This window comes from Oenanthe melanoleuca, chromosome 1 (genome assembly GCF_029582105.1).
Source record: "Oenanthe melanoleuca isolate GR-GAL-2019-014 chromosome 1, OMel1.0, whole genome shotgun sequence".
Classification (NCBI taxonomy): domain Eukaryota; kingdom Metazoa; phylum Chordata; class Aves; order Passeriformes; family Muscicapidae; genus Oenanthe; species Oenanthe melanoleuca.
Genome location: NC_079333.1, coordinates 41,914,606 through 41,939,097, shown reverse-complemented (window position 1 = coordinate 41,939,097; position 24,492 = coordinate 41,914,606). Strand labels below are relative to the sequence as shown.

At 37.9% G+C, this 24,492-nt stretch overlaps 1 protein-coding gene across 1 annotated transcript in view; it reads right to left on the bottom strand.

Moving 5' to 3' along the window:
• Positions 1–24,492, bottom strand: part of DDX10 (DEAD-box helicase 10) — a 154,511-nt gene that overhangs the window by 40,547 nt on the left and 89,472 nt on the right. Inside the window, exons 14-16 of the mRNA XM_056492541.1 lie at positions 20,385–20,498; positions 18,053–18,214; positions 4,102–4,158 (exon numbers count right to left, since the gene is read on the bottom strand). Coding sequence (XP_056348516.1) covers positions 4,102–4,158; positions 18,053–18,214; positions 20,385–20,498 — 333 coding nt within the window. The remainder of the gene's footprint in view (positions 1–4,101; positions 4,159–18,052; positions 18,215–20,384; positions 20,499–24,492) is intronic.

Sequence of the window (24,492 nt, the reverse complement as noted above, 5' to 3'; positions counted from 1 at the left end):
TAACAGTAGAAAGATTCATTGGGACTCTGAAAAATCTTAAAATTAGATATATAGTATATATTTTGTAAAATCTCATATGCAAGCACTAATTCTGGTGGGAATAGCAAAATATATTAGGGAGAGAACAGGAGAGAAAGGGAGGAGAGAAGCTAAATCATATTTATTATCCTGCTGTTGCTGTTGATCTTTTAATGTCCTACAATCATTCAGCAAGTATTCATTCCTGAGAAAAAGCACCCCTGACAACCAAGCTTTTGGATTTCTTCCACAAGTCAGTTTTAAAGCTGGGTAAGAATCTTCATCCTCAATTATGTCCAGTGAAAACAGGAAAAAACATCTCAGTAAGGAATATGTGTTCAAGTTGGATTCTCTCAGCAGGTTATACTTTTCATATGGACCTTGGGACTCTGCTAGTCAGAGCTTTTTCAGGTTTTTGTTTTGCTTTGGACACCAGCATGGTTTAACTGCTATAGGACTGCCAAAACCTGAATCACTGCACCAAACTGTCATGACTGAGCAAGTTTTACCTCCTGACACTGCTTACAGATGATGTCCAAATTACATCTAACAGATAGCAATCAATGTCTTCTTTTAGGGACTAGTTATCACTTCTTGCACAATGCTGGGAGCTGATGAGGAGTTGAGGATGGCCTAGCACATCAGTGCTGGGCACAGAACAGCACTTTCTCCTGACTCCTGCTCTGTTCCCCCCACTTGAAGCACAGACCTGTTTAGCTGCTCCCAGAAAATTACTTTCCTCCAAAAACAATTTCCTTTAAAAGAAAAGAAAGAAAAATCTTCCTGACTTCACAATTCTCAACATGTCAGAAGTGCTCTAAGGCATCAGGGTAGCAAAACACTAAAAACACTGAAGGAGAAATACAGTCCTGTTTAGCTTCACTGCAGTTAACAGTTGCTATCAGAGCAAGGACCTTTAAATACTGGTTGAAAACTGAAATTCCTTTATGCAGATTAAGAAATCAGTATGTGTAGGTTCTAGAAGAAAAAGTGGAAAGCCATGAGCACAGCCTGTCCTGCTTGGGGCCATGGTCTGGCTTCATGGAATAAAACCCAGCTCCTGTCCCAGGGCAGCTATCACCACTGCTGCTGCTCAGTGCTTTACTTCTTGCTCAAAAAAACACTACTTCTTGCCTAATTTTCTCCAGGCTATCTTCAAGTAAAGAGTATCAAAATTTGTTTGAGGGCTTGAGGGCTGTAATTTAATCAATACTAAGTGAGGACAAAGTACGTGCTTCTTTCATCTTAAAGCACTGCATTTGTAAATATCACATCAAATTCTCATAAAATGAGAGACAATTAAACATCTTATGATCAAAAAAGCTCTAAATTTCCAGTTTTTCTTCAATAAGAATATGTGAGAAGACTTCTTTCTTTTTTCACACAGACTTTTGCATGAAAATTTAATTAATGGCCATAAATCCCTAGAAATACTTTCTCCAAAGCATCCTTTAAGAGTCTTCACTTTTTACTCAGTTTATTTATTGCATGGAGATTTATCCAAGGTGGAGTCAATAACACTGCAGCTACCTACTCATCTCCTGCTCAGGCACACTCAGCAGAGCATGCCAGAATTTGGTTAGTCAATTCCAGTTGCAGCAAACCTGGCCTGTCCCAGCATGACAAAGGCTGAGCAGAATCTTCCCTGCAATTGCTCCTGCAGCACCAGCAGAAAAGGAAGGGCATCCTTCTATCCTCTAATTTTTCTATTTTTTTTTTTTCCATAAGTCCATAATGAATAATTATTAAATACTAAGAATGGGAAAGTAAATTGCTATTTTGGTCATGTCAGACCCTGTGGCTGTGTACAGACATAGTATAATACAGTAAAATAATACTTTGTAACCCAAGGACTTTGTAACCTGAGGGACACAGTTAATAAAACAAACAAGGGGATAAAGCAGATAGATGTGCAAAACAAATTATGACCACAGCTGCTCTGAAGTGACTGGCTACTCACAATTGTTGATCTAGTCCTTTTCTCCAGCTGCTAAACTGCATTAACATGGCTAAAAATAGCTTTTCTACTTTCTTGGCTCTCCTTATTGCTTTCCCTTTCAAGAAAACATTACTAATTACCAAAGGAGTAGTGTATAACAGAATAAGTGGGTGACAAGCCATATTATGAAAGCAGTAGTGAAAATCTTTACGTTTTTTTGAACTCCTGATTTAGGGAGCATATATTTTCTAAACTGGTTCCATTAGTTTCTGTGTTTTACTGTTTGCTCCTTCTTTACTCCCCTGGGTATCTTGTAGGAGCTGCTTGAGTCATATTCCACACAGATTATGGAGAGCTTCAACTGCTACGGCTTCCTGTCTAGATCCTGCGAAGCAGGATGTTCTTAATTAATTCCTCAGACACCCAGCAGACAGAAACTGGCACCTTTATCTACTGTCTACTGCTCCCTTCCACTTCCAGGCATGAACAGCACAGGTCCAAGCTGGCAGCCTTTCCCAGTGGAAGCATTTTCCCTGAAATGAGCCACACTGAAAATGACAGGACTTGGCTGCACAGAGTTCTGGCAAGAACAGCCTCTAAACAATAGAAAAAACCCAACAGTTTTCATCAAGGAGGTATTGCAGCTCCTGAGGCTTGCACCTTCTTGCAGGAAGTGAGCTAAGTGATGCAGGAATAAAATGGAGTCAAAGCAATAGCAGGTTTGCACAGCTGGTACCCTCAAGGAGAGCATGTGCCAATCTCACACAGACCAGCACTAGAGTAAATCAGCTTTCCAAGTGCAAGTGCTGCACAGAAGAGAGCCAGAGGTGCACAAAGCTGTGGGCTTGGGGCTAAGGCTCCACATTTAGCCCATACCATGCCCACAGACACACAATCCCTCCCACACACAAATCATTCCTCAACAGAGATCAACTTCATTCACTTTCCAATAGCACTGACGGATTCATTTGCCTGGCCAAGAACAGGATAGGAGATGTACATCAGCAAGCAGCTCATTGTGAAAGAAAAGGATTTCTTTCCACAGCTGCTCAATAACAATTTATTCCTTAAAAAGAGGCAAAATTAACAAGCAGTATTCATGAATGTGATACAGCCTGATTTGATCAATGTTTTCTCCCTTTATTAAGATGTTTGTTAATTATTCATTCCATAATTTTCCTAAAATGCTTGCTAAATACATCAAAAAGTATGCATCTTTATACATTCAATTACAGGCAGAAGATTTCTATTGCTTGATTGGGGAGTCATGATGCCAACAGCTCTCATAGCTTGCCATCTTTGAAGGCAGAATCATACTTAAAACTTAGCGTAACTAGGCTTTTCATCTGAAACTGTAATTACTTTCCACTTCAGAGTTACACAATGAAGCATCTTCCTATACTTAAGCCTCCCAGAGCACAGCCAGCTTGCAAAAATTGGACAAAGAGCATTATTGATTTTTCTCAAGGGAGTAAGATATTTGTGACTGTCAAGAAGAAACTGTGACTATTCGTGTGCAGCAAAAGTAGATGCAGTGTCACACATCACCATGTCCATATTACAGAAAATCACTGCAGCTGAATGAAACCCCAGTTTATTGCAAACCAAGCAACATGAAAAACTACAACAGCCTCTAAGAAATTAGTAATGTACACATGAAGAAAAGGATAACACAGGTTTTGTTTGGGGTAATGAGGGGAAGAAATGAACTTCAATGTAAATACTTGCTATCTTTTAAGAAGTTCAGCACAAAGTGAGTGAGTTTTGGCACACAAAAAAATAATATCACTGCCTGCAAATTATAAACATGACTCGAGTCGGAGAGAAAAATTGGCATTAGTATTTCAGCTGAAATTGCAACTCACCTGATATACATAATGAAGAGGATGAAATTCCAAAAGGCTTCCACACATTTTATGTATTTATACACACATCAACGTATATATTCATGCTTTATCAGAATCCTTCTACACCAAGTTATTACAACCATATCAGAGCAAAGGAGTAAGAAAAGACCAGCAAACAGAAAATGCCTTTAAAGAGCAGTTAATCACAACACTGCTTATTAAATAAAGGCATGAAACAATTGAAAAAACGTTTCAAATCTCAACCAGTAGCTTGATCAAAACAACAAAATCCCCTACCTGTGCATTCTTATTCCTGGCTTCTCTTCTTGCTGCTTTTTCTTTCAGCCTCTTCTCCTGAAATAAACAAGATTTAAACAGTTTTAAAGCAAACACCTGCATTGTTGGTTTTAATATTTTAAGATTAATGTTGAACCATTTAGGTATTTTTAATGCATACATGTTAGACTGGTGGTATTCACCCTACATGTTCTTGAAAATAATAAATGAAAGATCTGAATGAGATACTATTCATTCTTCTTGCTCTTAAAGGAAATCATAAAACTACAAGAATGATTGAAGTTCGTATTTTAGCAAGACTTATTACTCTTAAAGGATAATGCAGCTGAGTAATTTAACAGACTTAGTATTTGTCTGTAAAATAAGGTAGTTAAAATGGTACTAAGGGATCCAATTTTTCTTATTTCTCAGTGACTTAAAATGAAACCAAATCCACTTAACAAACTAAAATGAAAATTTTCCTGACTTCAGAACTGCTGAAGTAACCAGGTAGTGAAAGCTAAAACATCTTCCCCCTTTCAGATCTCCATTACTAACAAACACTTTACAAAAGCATTTGCTTAGTAATTGCATCGATTCAGAAACCATAACAAAGTTCTCTTAACCAAAATGATTCTGCTACAGGAAAATTATCTAAATGCAGTGATAAAACTCATCCAAAGCTGCCTGCTAGATCTGTTAGCATATAGAAGTGTCCAAGATATTTAAATCAAATGACATTTATTGCTCTTTTTGTTTATTCTTACACCAACTGAAGTATTATCTCTAATTTATACTGTCAGGTCCTTGCAATTGAACATCCTTTAAATTCTTTATTTCACAAGGAAAGGACAGAAATTCAGGTGAGAGCACATCCTCTAGAAAAGCCCATGGCTCCCTCTTCTTGTTTTAGTGATCCTGATGATGGTATTGAAACTCTTTTATGCTAACATAAAAATGTTCCTGAAATTCAACTCACTTTCTCTGAGCAATATAGGCCATCCTGGCATCAGCACATTTAGAGTTGAGTCCACATAAAAGGAGACATTAACATCAGTCCAGGATCAGCACTTCAGCACAGAGAAGGCTGAAGAGCAGTTACATATCAGCTCACTCATGGGAGCAAGAGGAAAGCTACAGCTTCAGCAGTCCTGGTGTCATTTCATCACAATGATGCTGCCAAAACATTCTGGTAGGTATCACACAAAGCTGTCTGGAAAAGCAATGTTTGACTGCAGACATGGGAAAAGGAGAACACAGCTATCAAGATTTTCAAAACTGGTGTCTAAATTCAGGGGCCTTTGAGACATTTGCCAGCTCCGTGACATTTTCTATTCTCCCAATTGCCCAAACTACAGAAGTTTTAGCTTATTCTCAAATCCCTTTCTGCGTAAGTCAACCTCTTCTCTCCAAATCAAAATGAAATAATTCCCCAGTGCTTTGTGCAAAGCTGTCTAACTCAAACAACTCAATACACTCAGTTACATGCCAGGGTCTTAAATGCATGCTGTGAAACGAAGAAAAAAAAAAAAACACCACATAAAAAAAAACCCAAACCAAAAAACCCCAAAAAACCAAACAAACACACAAAAAAATAAAAAAATAAAAAAAAAACAAAACCAAAAACAAACAAGCAACCAACCAAATAAGAAACCAAAAAAGCCCACCACAGATACAACACAGTTGTCTTAGTATTTCAGATATGTTAAAGTATAAAAAAGAAAAAAAATTACATTTAAGGCCACAAGTGCATCATTTGGGACAACAAAAGCCACCAGGACCAAGTGCTGTCTGCTCTACATGCAGTCCCTCCAACAAAGTAGACCTATACATCATGATCATAATATGGTCATCCATATTATGATCCCTTCTCTCCCAAGTGAAATTTATGTAAGTTTCTGATTACTTTTACCTATGCTTTTCTAATTATTTACTTAAGCTTTCCATTCCCTCTACTTTAAATGGTTTAGCTGGATATTTTCCACTCTTTAGGGTAGCCATTGGGGTTCTCTCATTTTTCTGCTAAAACTCTGGTAAATATTCAAACTTTACCCCTCAAAAACAGAGAGAACACAGCTAGAAAGTAATATGCCATATGTTACAAAGCAGCTTTTGACTTGGACAGTCTACAAAATTTTGGATAGAAAAATTCTATGCTGTATGAAATGTCAGTGTTTTAACTACAGCTAGAGGCTTGAGCGAATATAGCAGCAAAGTTCCTGCTCAAGGGATTTATAACAGAGCACTGAGAAGACAGCTATGAAAGCAGAAGATTGACATAAGGACACAGAAGAGGAGTACACAGACAGCATTATATACTTTAGTCTCTAAAGAACAGTGAAGACACAAAAAGATTCTAAAGTTAATAGGTCCAGAGACTGAAACAAGGAGCACAAGAGAAAAACAAGACAGAGAAGCAATCACCAGGAGATGCTGTCAAGACCTCTTTTTTTTTTTCCCCCAAGCAGCGGGGAGAAAGGGTTTGTATCCTTGTCAGTGAAAAACAAAAGCAGATTTTGCAGAGTGCATGTATGTTGGCACTGAGCTGGAGCTAGGAGGGCATTTCAGAAGCCAATGTCCTAATCAGGTCTGCTTCTGCTGCTTGACACTAACACACTCTAAACAACACTGGGCATTCACAGGGTCACAGGATCATTCCAACTGGAAAGAGCATCAGGGGGTCTCTGGTCCAACCTCCTGCTCACAGGAAAATCAGCTCTGAGGTGAGGTCATGCTGCGCAGGGTCTCGTCCAGCCATTCAAAATCTCAAGGCTGCTCATCATCTCTGGTCAGCCTGTGCCACAGCCTGGCTGTTCTCACACAGAAAAATTTCCCATAAATCCATGCTGAATCTCTTGTTTTAACTTATGGCCATAAGAGGATTTGGTCCATTTAATTTGTGACATGTTAATTTACTAATCGGAACACTCAAGTGAAAAGCCAGGTAGAAATTTCAGTGTATTCCACAGACATATTTACAAACCAGGTTCTGCTCTGATAAAAATATATAAAGACAATTCACTATACACCTAATTTCCACAAACCCACAGTGCTCAGGCTAGTATTAAATTCTTTTCATTTAGTTTTTCATTAATAGTATTATATAGTTTGGAGACCTTCTTGGTCTCTCTCTTTTAAAATTATCTTTTTTTTCTTCACACTTACAAAGCTACTTAAAAAGGATGGCTGCAGCCTCAGTAATGAAAAGGATGAAAATTTTTAGTCATCATCATGTAATATGGCTAAATCCCTTGCTTTTAAAGAAGAGCTGCAAACCTTTTACCTTTTCTGCACTGGAACTGACAACAGAAACAGCTCTGCCTAGAAGGAGCCCAAAAAGTGTCTAATATATGCATGTATGCATAAAGTGCCTAATATATGGAAGAACTACCCACTGTTCTTAACTGTGAAGTTAAGAAGTCTGCCACTGGCTTCTTTTCACATTTCATTTTCCCCTCCTTCTATTGTTGGGTTTTAAAACAAAAACTCATACCCTATTTAATTCTTAAAATTCCAACACAAATAAATATTCTAACATTTACATTCCATGTTCTCAACTTGAGACAAAAACTAATGAATAGTAGCATGGCAGCTCTCTTTAGCTGAGGACAGCAACATGTGAAACATACATAAATAGAGAGCTTAAACCCCAAATTTTTAGTTAAAAAAAATAAGTCCAGCAATTTTGAGAGTTCTTTCCTCCGAAAGGATACCCTCTCTTCCTTGGACTCTCTTCTTCGTATATTTAAGAGTTCATTTTACATTGTACAGAGGCTTTACTGCAATATTAAAAAAATACAGCATTTATTTCTTTATTTCTATTATGAACAGTTTCGTTCCATACAGTAGTTTTTCTTTTAGCTTTTCTGACGTGTAAAAAATTTGTACAATTAAAGTACCCTTTCTTTTTTTTAAAGAATTTATGCATAGGTCAGATTTACATTCAATAAATTATTAGTTGGTGATAATCTGCAGTTTTTCCATCCTTTAAAATTTCACTGACCTCTTCTATTTCCTTACCTGAAGGCACATAGAAGTTTCACTCAACACAACTAATGCATATTACAGCATATTTAGCTCTGAGAGTATTTTAAAAGTCTGCAGCAAATCTATTTCCTGTAAAAATTTCATGCTCATCTGAGTCCTCTGGAGTATTTTTATTTAAATATCCAAGAAGTCCCTCAGGTTTTGATCCATCATTTTAACACTAGATTTTTAATAACTATTCCTTTACATACTGATGCCATATTTTGGAGCTACCAACCCATTCTATTTAGGCAGCTGAGGTAATGGTCTACCATACAACAGATCTTTACAGGTGACCAAGTTCTGGAACAAATCCATGGCCTGTAAAAACTTGTCTGTCATTTGCAAACACATGTTGGTCAATACTGGAACCTGATACAATGTCTTGGTCTCCAACTATGCCCTGTTGTTTTACTGGGACACAGCTAAATTCAGTCAGTTGTGCTGCAGAACACAGAGTTGTTCAGAAGTTCAGGGCAGCTCTCATATAGTGGCAATTGCCATGGCCAAGCGCAGGTTTCCACCAAAATTTTGAAGCATAAATGCACTCTGAAAACTGATTTAATAAACATGTTTCCCACATCTTTCTTCTCCAAGATTTCATACCAAGCTTGAATTGTTTACATGCTCATGGCCATCACTACACTTGTATTGCTATATAGTTTACTATTTCTCTTTACAGAGACTAGAAAACCATCGACATGCAAGCATTTCTCCAACCAACAAAACAAACTAACATTCCTAGCTCAAAGATAAAACTGAATCAACTTATTAGTATTTCTTTGATTATTATTTAAAAAAAAAAAATTGGAAATTAAGTACAAAATTGGTTGCTATTAAATAAACAAATCTTAGTATCTTCAGGAATAAAGTTTTGTTGTGAGTTTTTTTTTGACCTCAGTGTTTGGTTTTAGAAACCTATTAAATAATCTCTTCAAGCAACAAACTATATAAACATAATGATGCAAACCTCATCTGTAAAGCTGATATTTACTTGAAAGTCAGGGAAACTGAAATACCTAGTAATCACCAATTTAAGGCAACACAGAGTGTGCATCAGAGGCATGTGAAAAACAGCACAGGGACAATCTTAAACATTAAACAAGCACTGGAAAAAGTTTTAGAGGCAGCAGCAAAAAGGCATTCTCATTAAAAAGAAGAAAACAGAAGCTAGCAGAAACTGACCATTAAAAGGACAACCTTGGAACAAAACCAACACAGGAAACCAGTGGATAAAGATCAAAATGATTCCTTTCCCACTTAGACCTGAACACACTGAGTATGTTTTAAGGAAAGAAAACTTTTTCTAAAGCTTTCAAGTGAGTTGGTTTAAACATGTGCACTCCCAGCCCAGAAAGCCAAACGTGTCCTGGGCTGCATCCAGTGGTGGCAGCAGGGCCAGGGAGGGTTTTCTGTCCCTTTACTCTGCTCTGTGAGACCCACCTGCAGTGCTGCATCAGCTCTGGGAGGACAAGGACCTCCCATGTAGGTCTGTATGACTGAGTCCAGAGGAGGGACATGGAGATGATCAGAGGGATGGAGAACCTCTCCTGTGAAGACAGGCTGAGACAATTGGGATTGTTCAGCCTGGAGAAGGCTCTGGAGACTTAATTGTGGCCTTGCAGTAAGTCAGCTGGAACGGAACTTTTTACAATGGCATGTATAGGGCAGAACAAGGGGAAAAGGTTTAAAACTGAAATAGACTTAGACTAGTTTGTATTACACATTATAATGAAATTCTTTACTGTGGGAGTAGTGAGACTGAACCTACATGTACACAAACACATACATTGGGAGATAAAGGTAACACTAATTCAAAATGTAGTTTCAACAGAATTATATGATGAATGAAGTTAGTTAACACTGTTTAAAAGTAATGTTTAAAGCTCTGAACTAAAATCATAACAACAAATCAATTGAAATTACATTGCAAACCACGCTAATATATTCTAGGGAAAAGTAGAGGAAAATGGGCAATGATGCTCTTTATCTCATTTTGTGGCTGCTTTAGGTTTTGAATGGATGATGCCATTTAAGAGTGGAAAACTCATTATCTATAGAGGTCACAGGCTCTTGAGCTGTCTTAATGCAGCCACCCATAAGGAAACACCCACTTGCTGAGATCCTCAGCATGCAAAGGGTGCAGCTCCTGCCACAAGCTGCAAGGTTGCCTCACAGAGCCTGACAGAGAGGTCAGCATTTTGGGCAGCTGTTCCCCTACATCCTTAAGCTGGACAAGCAGCCTGGCTTGGAAGCTCCCTTACAGCACTAGGGCTGGTAAAGGCCCGCTTCAATGTTATGACTGAACCACTTCAGCCTCCACCCACAGCTGTGTCTTCTTGGTATTCATTGACTAGTGTGTACACAAACCAATTGGTTCAAGCCTGGTGCTAGTAACATCAAGGTTGTGGGCTCAATTGACATATGGGCCATTCACTTCAGAGCTGGATTCAATAGTCATTGTGGGTCCCTTTCAACTCAGAATATTCTGTCACCTGTGATCTCATTTTCTTGTTTTTCACATCAATAAGATGAGGTCAAGAACTCTGATTTTGCTGCAATACCCTTAGAAAACACCCAAGGACACTCCAAGCTCTAAGTGTAGCCCATTCAGCTGTTGAAGTGAAAGATAAACAAGCAAGCCCTTGCCTTCACTGGCACTACAGGAGACCAGATGGAAGCTGCTGCTAAGGCTGAAACAGGATGCGTGTCAACCCACTTCTCAGTGTCCATCCCCCTTATCTTAATAGCTGCACATCTGGAGCATAACAGCAGCACTGCCTGCACACAAAAGCTATGGAAGGGCTCAGGCTTTCTAAAAAGTAATACTCTGATTTATTTTACACATCTCTCCATTTATACCTTCCTGTGCTATTCAGCTGAGTGCTCCTCTCAGCAGTAACCTCCTCCCCCTTTGTATTTTGCTCCTACACTGGCATATTCTTTATGTGAGAGAATTTTATCATTCTTTCTCAGCACCACATTAAACCAACTGTACACATGGTAATCTGATAAATTCCACCTCAAAGTGAAGGACTATTCAGGTGCTTTACTTAATAAAGAGCATAATCCCGCACTGCAATTTTTTTTTACCCCTTCAGATTACTTCCTTGGAAATATGATGCAGCCTTTCCTCAGAATTAATCTAATGGTTGATTTCAAACTAAAAATACTTTTTTCATGGGAGCATTTATCTTCAACCATATTGAATGGCTTGTTTATATAACATCTCTTTTATAAAATAAAGAAAATCCCTGGGAGTCTTTTCCATTTCCTGAGCATGATACATGGTATTCAATGATTTATTACAATACACTACAACTTTTAGAATTATTTTATAAAACTATAAACCAAACATATTTAAATCATAACTACTCTTGCCATCAACAGAAATGACTTGCAAAAGCAGAGGGGTGGAGCCTAGAGTTCCATTAGGAATGGGGCTGCCAAAGGAAGGAGTAAGTCCCAAGGTGCTCTCCCCCAAGAGCTTTCCCATCCGGGCCACAGCTCAGCCAAGGCAGGGGTGAGGATCATGGCAGGGGACAGATTTTGTAGAGAGATGAAGGCTACAGCATGACACCAGGAAGCAAACCCCAAGGCATGCAGAGCAGCATGAGATATACTGGTGGTAGGGATGCCCTGAATGTAAAAATAAATAATTTGTAATTTTGTAATGATATCCTGTTACAACTGAGACAAAGACAAGAAGGAGAAAAAGTAATACAGTAATGAATTGTATATGAAATACAGTAACCCTAATGAACAGTAAGTAAGTAGCAAAAAGATGTGAACTCATAAGTCACAGACAGATGAACACTAAAGGAATCATACAAGTACAACCTTGGAAAGGTCCACACAGAACTTGGTAAGAAAAAGAGAAAACAGGTTAGCTATGTTTATCAGCCTCATGGGAAAGAGGAAACTTAAAATGGAATATTTGAAAGGCACTATGAGACTGAGCAGAAACACCAGCACACGGAAAAACCCACGGTCAGTGACTACACAAGGGCCCTATGATGTAGGTATGAAATTAGATATATTTAGGGTCCACTCTACTATTTAATGTATTGATGAATGTGCTTATCAATCAAAGGAGTGAGATCTTCTTAGTCCCGCTGGTAAACATCAGACCTTATCAGCCAACAAGAAGAAATAAGCTTGTGCTCCTGTGCTGTGCATGTTCATGTGAGTGCAGCCTCTCCTGTCTCTGTGGATATCCAGAGTGTCCTGTGTGTGCCCCTGTGTGCAGTCCATGTGCAGGGGGCTCATTCTGCAGCCTGGAACAGCAGCAGCTTCATCAAAACACCTGCAGATGAAACCGCCTGAGCTCGAGCCCAAGGGATTTGGCTTCCCTTACCAGTCTGCAATCTCCCATTTTCAAAAATGAATTTTAATCAGAATTCAAAATTCTCTTCGTGAAACTGAAAGCTATTTATTTTATGATAGTCCTTACATAAAGTCTGGTACAAAGAATTTTCTCTTTCAGCCTTGGAAACAGTTCATAGAGTAATAATATTTGGGAGAGCATACACACAAAAGGTAAAATACTGCAGCATTTTCTCCTCATTGAAATTATGCACTATGCCACTAACAAATGCATTTAGGGTGCAGGAGACAAACCAAAGAGAGGTATTCTGTTTCAGTACAGATTCTAAAATAATTCTGTATTTTCTACTGAATTAGGAACAGCATAAGCAAAACTTTGAGAACATATATAAACACATAAACTTCAAGTGGGACAAATCAAGGTAATTTCAGTGGCCCAAGGGCCACAGAATATCTCCAAATTCCTTTGAGCAACATCAGTATCCCTGGAAGATTGTGCAAGCAGTCTCAAAAATAGGAAGTATATATTACATTTAAAATACAGACTTGTGGTACAGTGCAGTACCTTCTGAAAGATCCCTTGTCACCCACAGTCTAACTGAGTCATCTCTCTATAAATATATTTGTTTAAGGTCTTCTAGGGAGGTACAGAACTACTGCATCTTGCAGTATCAGACCCCTGAAGACAGTCTCAGCTTGACTGCTACTAATACTGCCCAAATAAAACTATATTTTAAAAAATATTTCTAACCTTCTTCTCACATTTATCATTCAAAATTCACAACATATCTTACTCCTGGGAAAGAGAGGTAAGAAATAAGGCTCCTATTCATTTTTCCTTCAGCACCAATGGGCATTTTTCTGAGCTTGAGTCAGTATAGGCAAAGAGAGGTTATTAAGAAGTGAGATGAATCCCTCTCTGCCACTATTTTCCTCCTAACAACACTGCATTTTCAGTTGAAAACTTGAAAAATGGAGTGCCAAAACATGTTCTGAATAGTTTATTCAATTTTTCCTTTATTGATGTTTATAACATTTTATACATTTCAAATGGCTGTCATTAAATAGCCATTAATGCAGAATTCTTTTCACATCATCTTGATCAGCGTTACTGTCCTATCCTTGTGCTTAACCACTAAAATTTGCTTCCAGAACTTCAGTAAGCATTAATCACACTACAATTATACCTCAGTTTTATTTACTTTTATCCATCTGATTTTCAGTCCTTCCATATTTGCAGAGGAAGGAGAGGATAATAAAATGTGAGACTCATGAAGGAAACCTAATTATAGGATAGATGCTTTGCAAGTTGCCACAAGGCTTAAGGCACTGCAACACACAACTCTTCTAATCCGAGCATCTCATGAATGCATCAAAACATTTTTCTGATCATACAGAAAACTGTGCTCATTTAAATGACATTCACAAATGGATTTAAAAGCAATGGCCTGTGGATACTTTCTGAATAGTTTTGTTCTTCATCAGAAACAGTTTTGCAAGGAAAGTTCATAATACATTTACATGTCATGTTCCCCTTTAAAAGAAAAAAAAAAAGAAAAGCTATTTTGGGGATGTTTTGATTTTAAGAAGTTCACTTTTTTTCCTCAGAGACCTCTAATCTTCAAGATTATACTGCAGAAACTAAAAGAAAGGGATTCTAAATTGAAAATAACCTATAAAAAATACAAGCTTTATGAAAACACTGCTTTTTCTACATCCACTCATAATGTAAATCAAAACCTGAACCCACCTGCCAGATAAAAAAACCTGGATGAAATAATATCTGCATTTATAGCCTTTCGTAAATTGTTTTGTCATTGTAAGTCACCATTTCAAAGCCAATGTAGAGACTTCAGGTATTAACACACATTCAGCTTGAGGGGACTTTATGATTACATGTACATAACCATGTATCAGACATTTGATATCTACAGAATGAAAATGCATTTGTCTCTAGTGGTCTGCCAATCTTAATAACTTTAATAAATTTAGCATGTTTGAAAAATTGATTTAAAGAGAAGAAAAAAAAAAAAAGACTGCCACATACACTAGGAAACTACACCAGGTATCAACTGCAGTAAGGAAGAAAAGGAATTAAGTAGAGGAAATATGAATCAAGATATATTTGAAACTTGATATAAATGAAGGAACAGAAGAAATTTAAGTTGATGGAAACATTAGGCAAAGATGAAAAATGAAGAAAAAGCAGAAAGGAAAGATTCAGCCATGGCTTTTTAAAAAAGCTCAGAAAAGGAGAGTTGTAGGAGAATTCAGCAGTAGAGGCAGAAAACCAAGAAACGGAGCGTTGTCACATCTGATACTGGAACATGTCAAATGGACAAAGTTCTTCAGCAGTCTGCTTGTAGGAAAGCAATTTAAACAAAGATAGGAATTAAATAATTAGCATTACTGCAGAAAGGACAGGTCAGATAAGAGCTCATGTTACAACACGATGTATTTTGGCTTACAGTGAAGCACAGAGGATTTAAAAAGAAGCAATGACAGTCACAAGTGATGGATTTAAAACTTTGTGTAAAGGGTTCTGCTGAATGCCAGCAAAGGGATATATAAGATGGGATTAAAGTATGTGACTTTAAAAAACTCCTCTTTCAATGACACAAGAAAGGGCACTAAGCCATCCACACTTACATAACATCCAAAGTCATGAAAATAATCTTTTTATTCATGAAAATAGTCTTTTTACTGCTCTCATATTCTTTACTGGTAACGCACCTGAATATTTATCTCTTAGGTTTCACCCTCTCCCACCAAATGAGGGTAAGAAATAACTTGCACCAGTTGCCTGTCAGGCTTACATAAACAACCAAACTTTTAATAGCAAATTCAGACAATCATCAGGCACCTGATCTGGAACAGTTCTCTCATGTCACTGAGATGTAAGCCAAAGATTCAAACTCAACGAGTATCTGCTGCTGAGCAATTATCTTTTGGGAAGGGAAATCTTAAAAGTTCGGAGATTTTTAAATACTATTAAATACCATTGGGAAGTCACTGTGAAAATGGCCATGTAACTCAATTATTGTGAGGCAGTTCAAATTTTCCCCTGGCATTCTTTTGATAATGAAGGACAGATGATGTGTCCCATCAGCAATACAATCAATTCCAAAAACATTAGTAAAAAAACAATGGCTGAAGTGGCTAAAATAATGTTTCTCTATGACCCTTATCTATGATTTCTGAAATATGCCATAGACCTTCCCCCTACAGTGTGAATTTTAGAAATTACACATTTTCTGGCAATGAACAAATTAAGTAGTAACTTCTCCACCTAGTAACTATAGCTTCTTCATGAATCACTAGAAGAAGGCATCTTCTGATCACTGGACCAGCTTAAGATGACCCAAGAGAACGGAGGTATGCCTGGCTCTCCTTGGATGAGACAAAAGAGCAGGGCTCAGCATATTTTCCCTATAATTACTACTACAGCTGTTTCCTAATCAGCAGCAGTTGACTGTCAAGAATCTCAAACATAAATGGATGACTTAGTAATAAGGAAGAGCAAGAGAATCAATTTGTATGTCAGCCTTACCATATATAGCCTGTATTAATTAATACATGAAATGAATTGGTATCCTGAATGCCTTTTGTAGTGAGGAGAGAGGTTCATCTTTAAGCACAAGGTCAGTGAGACAGTGGGAAGGCAAATGAGGTTCTACCAGAGTAAAACCTATCACCTTCCTGCCCCTTCTTTCTTTACAAGTTCCATCTCATTTAAATTTGGATGTTAGGGCTCTAAACTGTTATTATAAGACTATTTCAAAAATTAAATGACAATCAGGTAACTGAATGCTTCATTATGTATAGAGAATTTACATATGAAGTATTTTTCACCTCACTGTAAAGTTTCAAATAAAAAAAATCTGAACAACGTCAGATGTGTGTCAGTCATGCAATGACTGAATGGCAGCCCTTAAAACCAGACAACCATTTCACAGGATGTCAAACAGAGGTCTTTTCTTTTTTAATCTATTTCCTTCTTTTTATACACTATCATGTATTTCTTTCATTTCATTTCATAAAGGATAATAGGTGGAGTGTGAAAAACACTCATGCACTAATCTCCAAGAAGGTTTACATATGACAATTTCCATAATTACAAAAAAAACCCAAGACATTGATGTGGCCTGACTATTAATTTTGTCTGATTCAGTTTTGAAAAGTGGCATTCTCTTTTCATAGTCTCTCCAGAACTGAAATATTTTTCTTCAACGCAGGCAAGTATCAAACATCATTTGCTCTCCTCAGCACTATAACAATGAAGCTGTGTTAACAGACCAAGAGATGAAGTAATGTATCTTCTAAGTCTGATGTCAAACCTTCAACAGCATTACTTGAAGTATAGGCATTGCTAGTGAATAACAGATTGATTGCAGAGTCACAGATTCAGTCTCTCCTTCCTTGTTCATTAAGTGCTCCTTGAAATCTGATTGCATTGTTTTCTGTAAACTTGACTATTATTTCACTTAGAGCACAGCAAACATTATTTATTTTCACCTATCAATTGCAACCATTTCCTAAAGATGAGGTGAGATTTTTTGCATTTATCAAATGATTGCAACAGGACTAGAGGAATAGACTTTCAAATTAAACGTGTGAACCTTTGAAACGTGTAATGCTTTGACATTAGCTAGGATACTTCATAGCTAAAACGTAACTTGAAGCTTTCACAAATTCCTTCCAAATTATTTTGTTCAAATTCAAACCCTCACAAACTCTGGAAGAACTTGCACTAACTCCTAACATCCAGTGGAAAGTCAAACTGAATTAAGTCAGCATTTACAGAGCAGGACAATAAAACAACGTTCTTTAACACTGGAAATTTGAAGCTTTGAGTATAAATCAGGCCTTTAACAACACATAGTCCTGGGATCTTACATGTATCTGTTATCTGGAGAATGCCATACCCATCTCACAATCACTAACAGAATGACCCCTGAGCTCAAAGACAGAGCTGTGCTCTATATGATAGGTACACAGGAAGGTCAGAAAACCCTGCTTTGGTCCATAACAAGTCATAGAGAATAATTGGTAAACTTGTGGTCTGCAACTTAAAGGTTTTTAAACATCAGAGAGAAGCCAGATACTGATCATTTTCAAGTCACAACCAAAATCATATAATGTAGTTTGAATAATTAATTAAGTAAATTCTTATAGCCCTAACAACACTGACACAAAAAGTGAACACTTCGGCCTAGCTGAAATGTAATACTAAATGTTGAGCAAATGGTAGGCTAGAGACATTTCAGAGATACTATTTCACTGCCAGCAGGTTTTAGAGCACATATGCCTAATAATACTTTCTTTGGTGAAACAAACCCTTCCACTGAATATTGCTTAAAAAGAGATACTCCTATTAAATTTTAAAGTTGTAAATAAAACTCCACTGTTACCAACACTTAACGCTGAATAAGGCTTTGTGCTATCCAGCTACTTACATTAAAAGAGTTTTTCTGTGAGCAGTGTAGTCCTGAAGAAAACTGAAGAATTTAAATGAACTTGTACTACACACTTATTTCACAATGTATTAAATTTTTCTTCACTGAGCAATCCACAGCACAGTATTTCTGTCCTTCAGTAACTGAGGTAGAAATCAACTTACCCTATGTTTTTCCTTTACTTTCTTCCTGTATTCTTCTTTGTCAAATTTGTCTTCTTCACGCAGTATTTCTTTTGCTTTATCCAGGTTGATACCACTGGCATCATCTTCCTCATCTGCTTGTGCCAAACTGGATTTTTGCACAGGTGGCCACTGCTGCACTAACTGAATTAGAGATGCCAGCAAGAAAAAAGAATGGTTAGAATCATTTTTTCCAGATCACACTTTCAGTGCCCTAAATATTCCAATACATTATTTTTCCAGACTAGATAAAAATGTCATCTGTGCAAAGGAAACAACAAACCTTATTTAACATCATATTGAGTTAAAAATTACTGTTTTAAAGTCGTGTCTCCATTACATCACATTATGGTTTAGTGAATTCACTTGAATCTCTTCTCTTATTTTGTCCTCTTTCCTGATTAGAGTAAGTAATTTCTAATTCTGCTACTTATCAGGGGAGAAAAAAAAACTATTTTCCCTCAAGAAATAACTCTCAGAAAAGAATGTAAGAGTAAATCTAAACAGTACCTTTCATGTAAACAATCAACATACCAACATATTAACCAAGACAAAACTAGACAAGCCTTTATTCCAGAGTACACAAAAAAACCCTGCAGGTCCATGTTTGAGGGATGCAAGGAGAACAGACTTGGAAGGTTCTTTGGTTATTATACTAAGACTGTATTGGAAATGTTTGATGATTCATGCTGATGAAATGTTTGATGGATGACACACTGAACACATCCAGCTTCCCTTAAATATCTGAAACTCTAAATTCAAGACAAAGACTAGACATTCACAAAAAATATCCCTATCTATCTTATGACCTAGTAGCTTACACCTTGTGGCCTGAGCACACACCTTCAAGGGAAAGTCCTTGCAAAATCATTCTTACTCATGGATTGGTAGAGCACTAACTCTTGAAAGGAAAGTAGAAAATATAGAATGCCTTTCAGTACAAATGCAAAACCAAACACCTTTGGGACTCCCTAAAGCACACAGGCTGTTTATTTAACAGGTACAGATAAATCCAACCCATTGTTTCCACATCCTTTTGTAAAATTGAGTTTGTGAAGTTGCATTTTCTATGAAGATACATTTTTAGAGGACTTCATCAAAGAGAAGCATGTGGAATAGAAAAGTTCCAAAGCACTATTTTACAAAGTCCAGGGGGAAAAAAGCAAGAACAACATCCACAGAAGCAAATTTTGAGTTTCCTTAAATGTCACCCCTTTTCTATTGCATTGCTTTTCAAAGTACAATCTTTGTGATTATTTTTCTCTCCATCCTTGCTCGTTGTTGCTTCATTGCATAAATAAAATTAATATGTAAATGTTTTAGGTAAATTGAGACAACAGCTTCTAAATGTCTAAAAATATCTGACATTGTAGTTTTCAGTCAATGGGGCAACCTCTAAAACCTTTTACATTCTGTCTAATGTTAGTAATTATGTATATGGCTGTACTCCCTTCACCTGCAATATAAAATGCTTTATTTTACTGAGTCAGAAAAAAAAAAAAGTGAATTATATACTTGTAAAGGTCACCTCTCTTTCAGTTTATGCCTTACTGAAATTATTATAAAGAAAGGGGGAAAAAAAAAAAAGCCCTACTTTTTATCTTAGTGCTGGAAAAGGAAAAACATCATGCACAGCATGTGAAGCTGTGAAATCAAATGACAGAAAAGTTCATGGAATGTGGACTTGCTAGTGAGGTTATTTCCACAGGGAAACCCTAGAGGGACTAGCATCCACAATAGTTCCTTTCAGTGTAAAGTCAGTAAATTTTTCCATTGTTCTATTAAAAGAGCAAATCAAGTAACTGGCAAATTTCCAAGCACTGCTATGTCAGCCTCAGTAAATCAAAATTTGGTACTTCCTTAGCTTTTCTAACAAAACTTTTAATCTAGAAACAGTGAATGCTGGGAAGAAAACCAGTACATTAATTCAAGACTTTGGGGAGCTTTGGCAAACAGCTACAGAAAAATTGTTTTACATTTCTGTAAGAATAAAACCCATGCTCTTGATTCCACCTGAAATTGAAGATAATAGGCAGAAAAGAGATACAGTTCTGTACATCCACTTAAAGCTCTCATACAAGTATCTTACATATAAAAAGATGAGAAAAGGTCAGTGCTCAACATTTCTCATTTTCCCAATGGAACAGAATTCTAAATAGAAGCTGAACTCTTTAGCAAAATGTAAGTCAATTACAAATACCACACATTTTTTAGAAGTGTGTCTTTTTTATACAGATATAAAGTACATGTTTGACTTCATAGAAACTACAACTTCAATTCCCACCAAAATACAATTACTTTTAAGTGATCTTACCTCTCCTTCTTCAGTAAAAACTACTTTTGTATTAACTTTAAATTTCTTCTTCAAGATTTTTTTGGCTTCTTGGGTCTTAGTTACTTTTTTCTTCATCTTTGATTTTGTCGTGGTCTGCATAAAAGAAAGTAAGTTTTCTTATGAGTTTTTTACTAGTCATGGAGTATATACTTCAAACCTTCTTAAAAGTAATTAGATGTATTAAAATTTAATTCCTAGAACATGAGTAAGACTAATTGCCAGTAAAAATCAGCCAGCAAACCTTTTCATAAAAGCATTTTAAGCAGGTCGTATCATCAGAAATTCATTTAGTCAGATAAAAATGTAGCATAATTTAAATCCTGCCAGCACCAGGACATCTGGCTCATTCAAATTTCACTAACCTCTTAGAGACAAGGACACTAGATTCACCAGCTTATGCTGCTAGCAAGCCTCACTGGACAAGAAATACAGTATAACTGACTTGAAGCCATTAACTACAATGGATCAGATACCAATTTCATCTCACTTGTCATCACATTGTCCCCAGGCACCACAGTAAACCAGTTTGAGCTGTGTGTCAATGAATGCCACAATGAATGCCATGCAAGAAAACTCCTATTTCATAACTTTTGTGTGTTGCAGAACATCCAGGAGGAGTTTACCAAACCTAGAATTCAGTATCATTTAAATATCGCAGAAGTTACTAGCATCAGAAAAGAAAGTTGTGGAAAAAAGTGAAGATACCAGAGCAACTAATGAATGAATCCACAGAACTTGTGAAATCCTAGCCTATATGTTTCCTATATAAGACACTCATCTGGTGGCAACATCATGGAACTAAAGAATGTGGAGATTCACCACCCCGAGCCCTTCTTCCAAGAACTCGCCTCTCGGGAACAAAGGCTGAATGTGTTCCAACATCTACCAGGGTACAACACACAGAGGACATTTTCAGCAGGAACTGACACTGCAAAAACTATTTTATAGCAAAAATTATTCTGAAGGAACATGTAGAGACTCCATAGGAGAAGGCCCATAACCCATTCATCATCCCACAAAGACTGCAATCTCTCCACTACTCAGGAAAAAGTGCCTGAAAAACAATCACTAAACTGTCTAAACTTCTAATAAATAACAGAAAGCAGTCAAAGCAACCAGAAAGAAAAAGGAAAAACTGAACTTTTTCTCACTTCCATTGTTTATTTTGGTCATTTTAATCAGTTTTCATGTTCTATACAAAATCCACTATAAAAGGACACAAAAAACATTAACTCAGAAAGTCAATGCCATTATGGTCAGCACACTAATGCACTGAAATATGAACTATAAAAGAGAAAAATTATAGTCCTCCTAACAGAAAAAATGGCTTGTGACAGCTAGTGTGCTGTGATATCAAGTAATGACCGTATCTATTATAGAAAATAGTAACTGTAGCAGTGCTTTTGTCCTCAGTATTGTCAAATTATTTTTGCAGCTACCACTGGTTAGGTACATCTACAACTGCACAGAAAACTGCACTATTCCCTCATTCCTGCTGCTTATCCTACAAACACAAATTGTTTCAAGATCTGCATTAGCATAAAACCCTTACCACAAAATACAGACTACTTAGTAGAACAACAGAAGCTGTTCAGAGAAAGAATTTAAAGAGAGATGTACTTCAAGGTACATGGTATTCACTACAGCATTTTTTTTCAGCAGCTGCTTTTGGCTTTCTTTCTTTATTAAACAGTCCCTTATTTCTGCACTACCAATATTATTGATATCAACATAATATGCTACTATAAAAAAATTACTGTAAGATTGAAATAGGATTGAATAGGTAGTTTGCAAAATTATATTTAACTGTGAATTTAAGCTGTTTACATTTCTTGGTTTAAAAAGGGTTTTCCCAGCTAAGGAGCACAAATATCCAAAGAGTTGTCTTTACATGCACACATAGGCAACATTTCCAGTTGTATCTTACTCCCCCCTCCTTCCTCTGAGTTTGATACTGCCAAGTTGCATGGGAAAAAAATGGGAGAGTACAAAATTTCCAAACAAATAGAAGGAACAAGAGGAAGAGAATAAAAAAATGGGAAGCTAAATTCCCTCACTATAGACTCAAAAAGCATAGTGTAAGATCAGTGGGAGAATCTGGGCAGACTAATAATATTGCTCGTGTACCATTACACAAAGGGATCAAAATTTTTTAAAACCTGCAGAAAAAAAGCATGAGTATAAAACACTACACACTCTCTAGCTAATTAAACTGTGGTTTCTATTAGGATACTGCATTGGGTTTGCATGGCCAGCTTTTGGTACTGGGGGGGCTACTGGGGTGGCTTCTGTGAGAAGCTGCCAGAAGCTTTATCCATGTCCAGCAGGGTCGATGCCAGCTGGCTCCAAGATGAACATGTGCCTGGCCAAGGCTGGGCCCATCAGAAATGATGGTAAAATCTCTGTGATAACACATTTAGGAAGAGGAAAAAAAAGTTATGGCACAGATGTAACTGCATCCAGGGAAGAGCACAGTGAGAATATGTGAGAGGAGCAGCCCTGCAGACCCCAGGGTCAGTGCAGAGGAGGGGCTGGAGGTGCTCCAGGCACTGGAGCTGAGATTCCTGCAGCCCCTGGTGCAGCCCATGGGAGGCAGCTGTGCCCCTGCAGCCCCTGGAGAACCTTGGGGATGCAGAGATGCACCTGCAGCCCATGGAGGAGACCCACAGCAGAGCAGGGGGATGCCTGGCAGGGCTGCGACCCCATGGGAGGCCAGTGCTGGAACAGGCTCCTGACAGGGACCTGCAGACCCATGGAGAGAGGAGCCCACACTGGAGCAGGTTTCCTGGTGGGATGTGCCCCAGGCTGGAGTAGCCTGTCCTTGAAAGACTGACCCACATAGCAGCACTTCACAGAGAACTGTTGCCCATGGGATGGATTCACATTGGACAAGTTCATGGAGAACCGCCTCCCACTGGAGGGACCCCACACTGGAACAAGGGAAGGGCTCCTTTTCCTAAGCAGTGACAGGAACAACATGTGATAAACTGACCACAATCTCCATTCCCTGTCTCCCTGTGCCACTGGGGAGGAGGTGGTAGAGCTGAGAAGGAGGAGTGTGGAGAAGGTGTTTTTACACCTTCTGGTGTAAAGGATCTGGTTTTACTACTCATTATCCTGCTCTGGTTTTGTTAACAATAACCTCAATTAATATGTCTAATTTAAGCCTGTGATATTTGTTGAGCAATCTCTCCTGGTCCTTATTTTCTCCCCCCTGTCCAGCTGTAGAAGGGCATGATAGAGGCTTTGGTGGGTGCCAGGCATCCAGTCTAAGTCAACCCACTACACTGGTAGTTTAGCTTTCTGAGCACACTTCAAAGCTGATGGCTATCAAGGCTCCTTCAGCTTCACAGACAGTGCTCTGACTGACTCATAGTTTAAGACCAGATGGGCTCAGATATCAAAACATTTTCATCACAGACATAGAGACAATTTTCCAAACTACATGACTTCAATATTCAGCAGTAGAAGAAGGGATCTTTGGTGTGTTAGGGCAGTGATTTCTGACATAATTTCCCTGTTCCAAGGGGGAGGCTACATGGTCCATGGTAAGAGTCAGGCAGATCAGCCATGGAGTGTACAGAGTCCTGGGGCTACCTGGGGTCCCATACATGCCACTTTGGTACCCTTCTGGGGATCTCTCTCACGTTTTTCTGGAGTCCCTACATAATCCTAAAGTGTCTCTTCTGTCACTTGACCCTCTCCCTCCATGTGTCTCCAGCATCATCTTTCAGTGGATCTATGCCCCACATTACAAGAGCCTCTTGCCCTACTTCCTGCCTTAGTGGTTGCTGCTTTATATTGAACACACTTGTGCCAGATGTTTCTCCAAGTGGCTTAAGTCTTGATGCAGGATGGGTTGTTCAAATTCATCTCAGCTCATACTATCCTCCATGATCCATGACACCCTGTGACCCCACCCCCACCCAAATTTCTAATACCATTGCCTGTCCTTGCTTTGACCTCACATTTGAGCTATGTTGAAACATCAATTTCCCATCTAGCAGGAGTCTGATTCATCCATTTTAGAAGTGAAACACCACTGGATATGAGACCTCAGGCTTCCCTAATCTTCAGTGCTAATCCC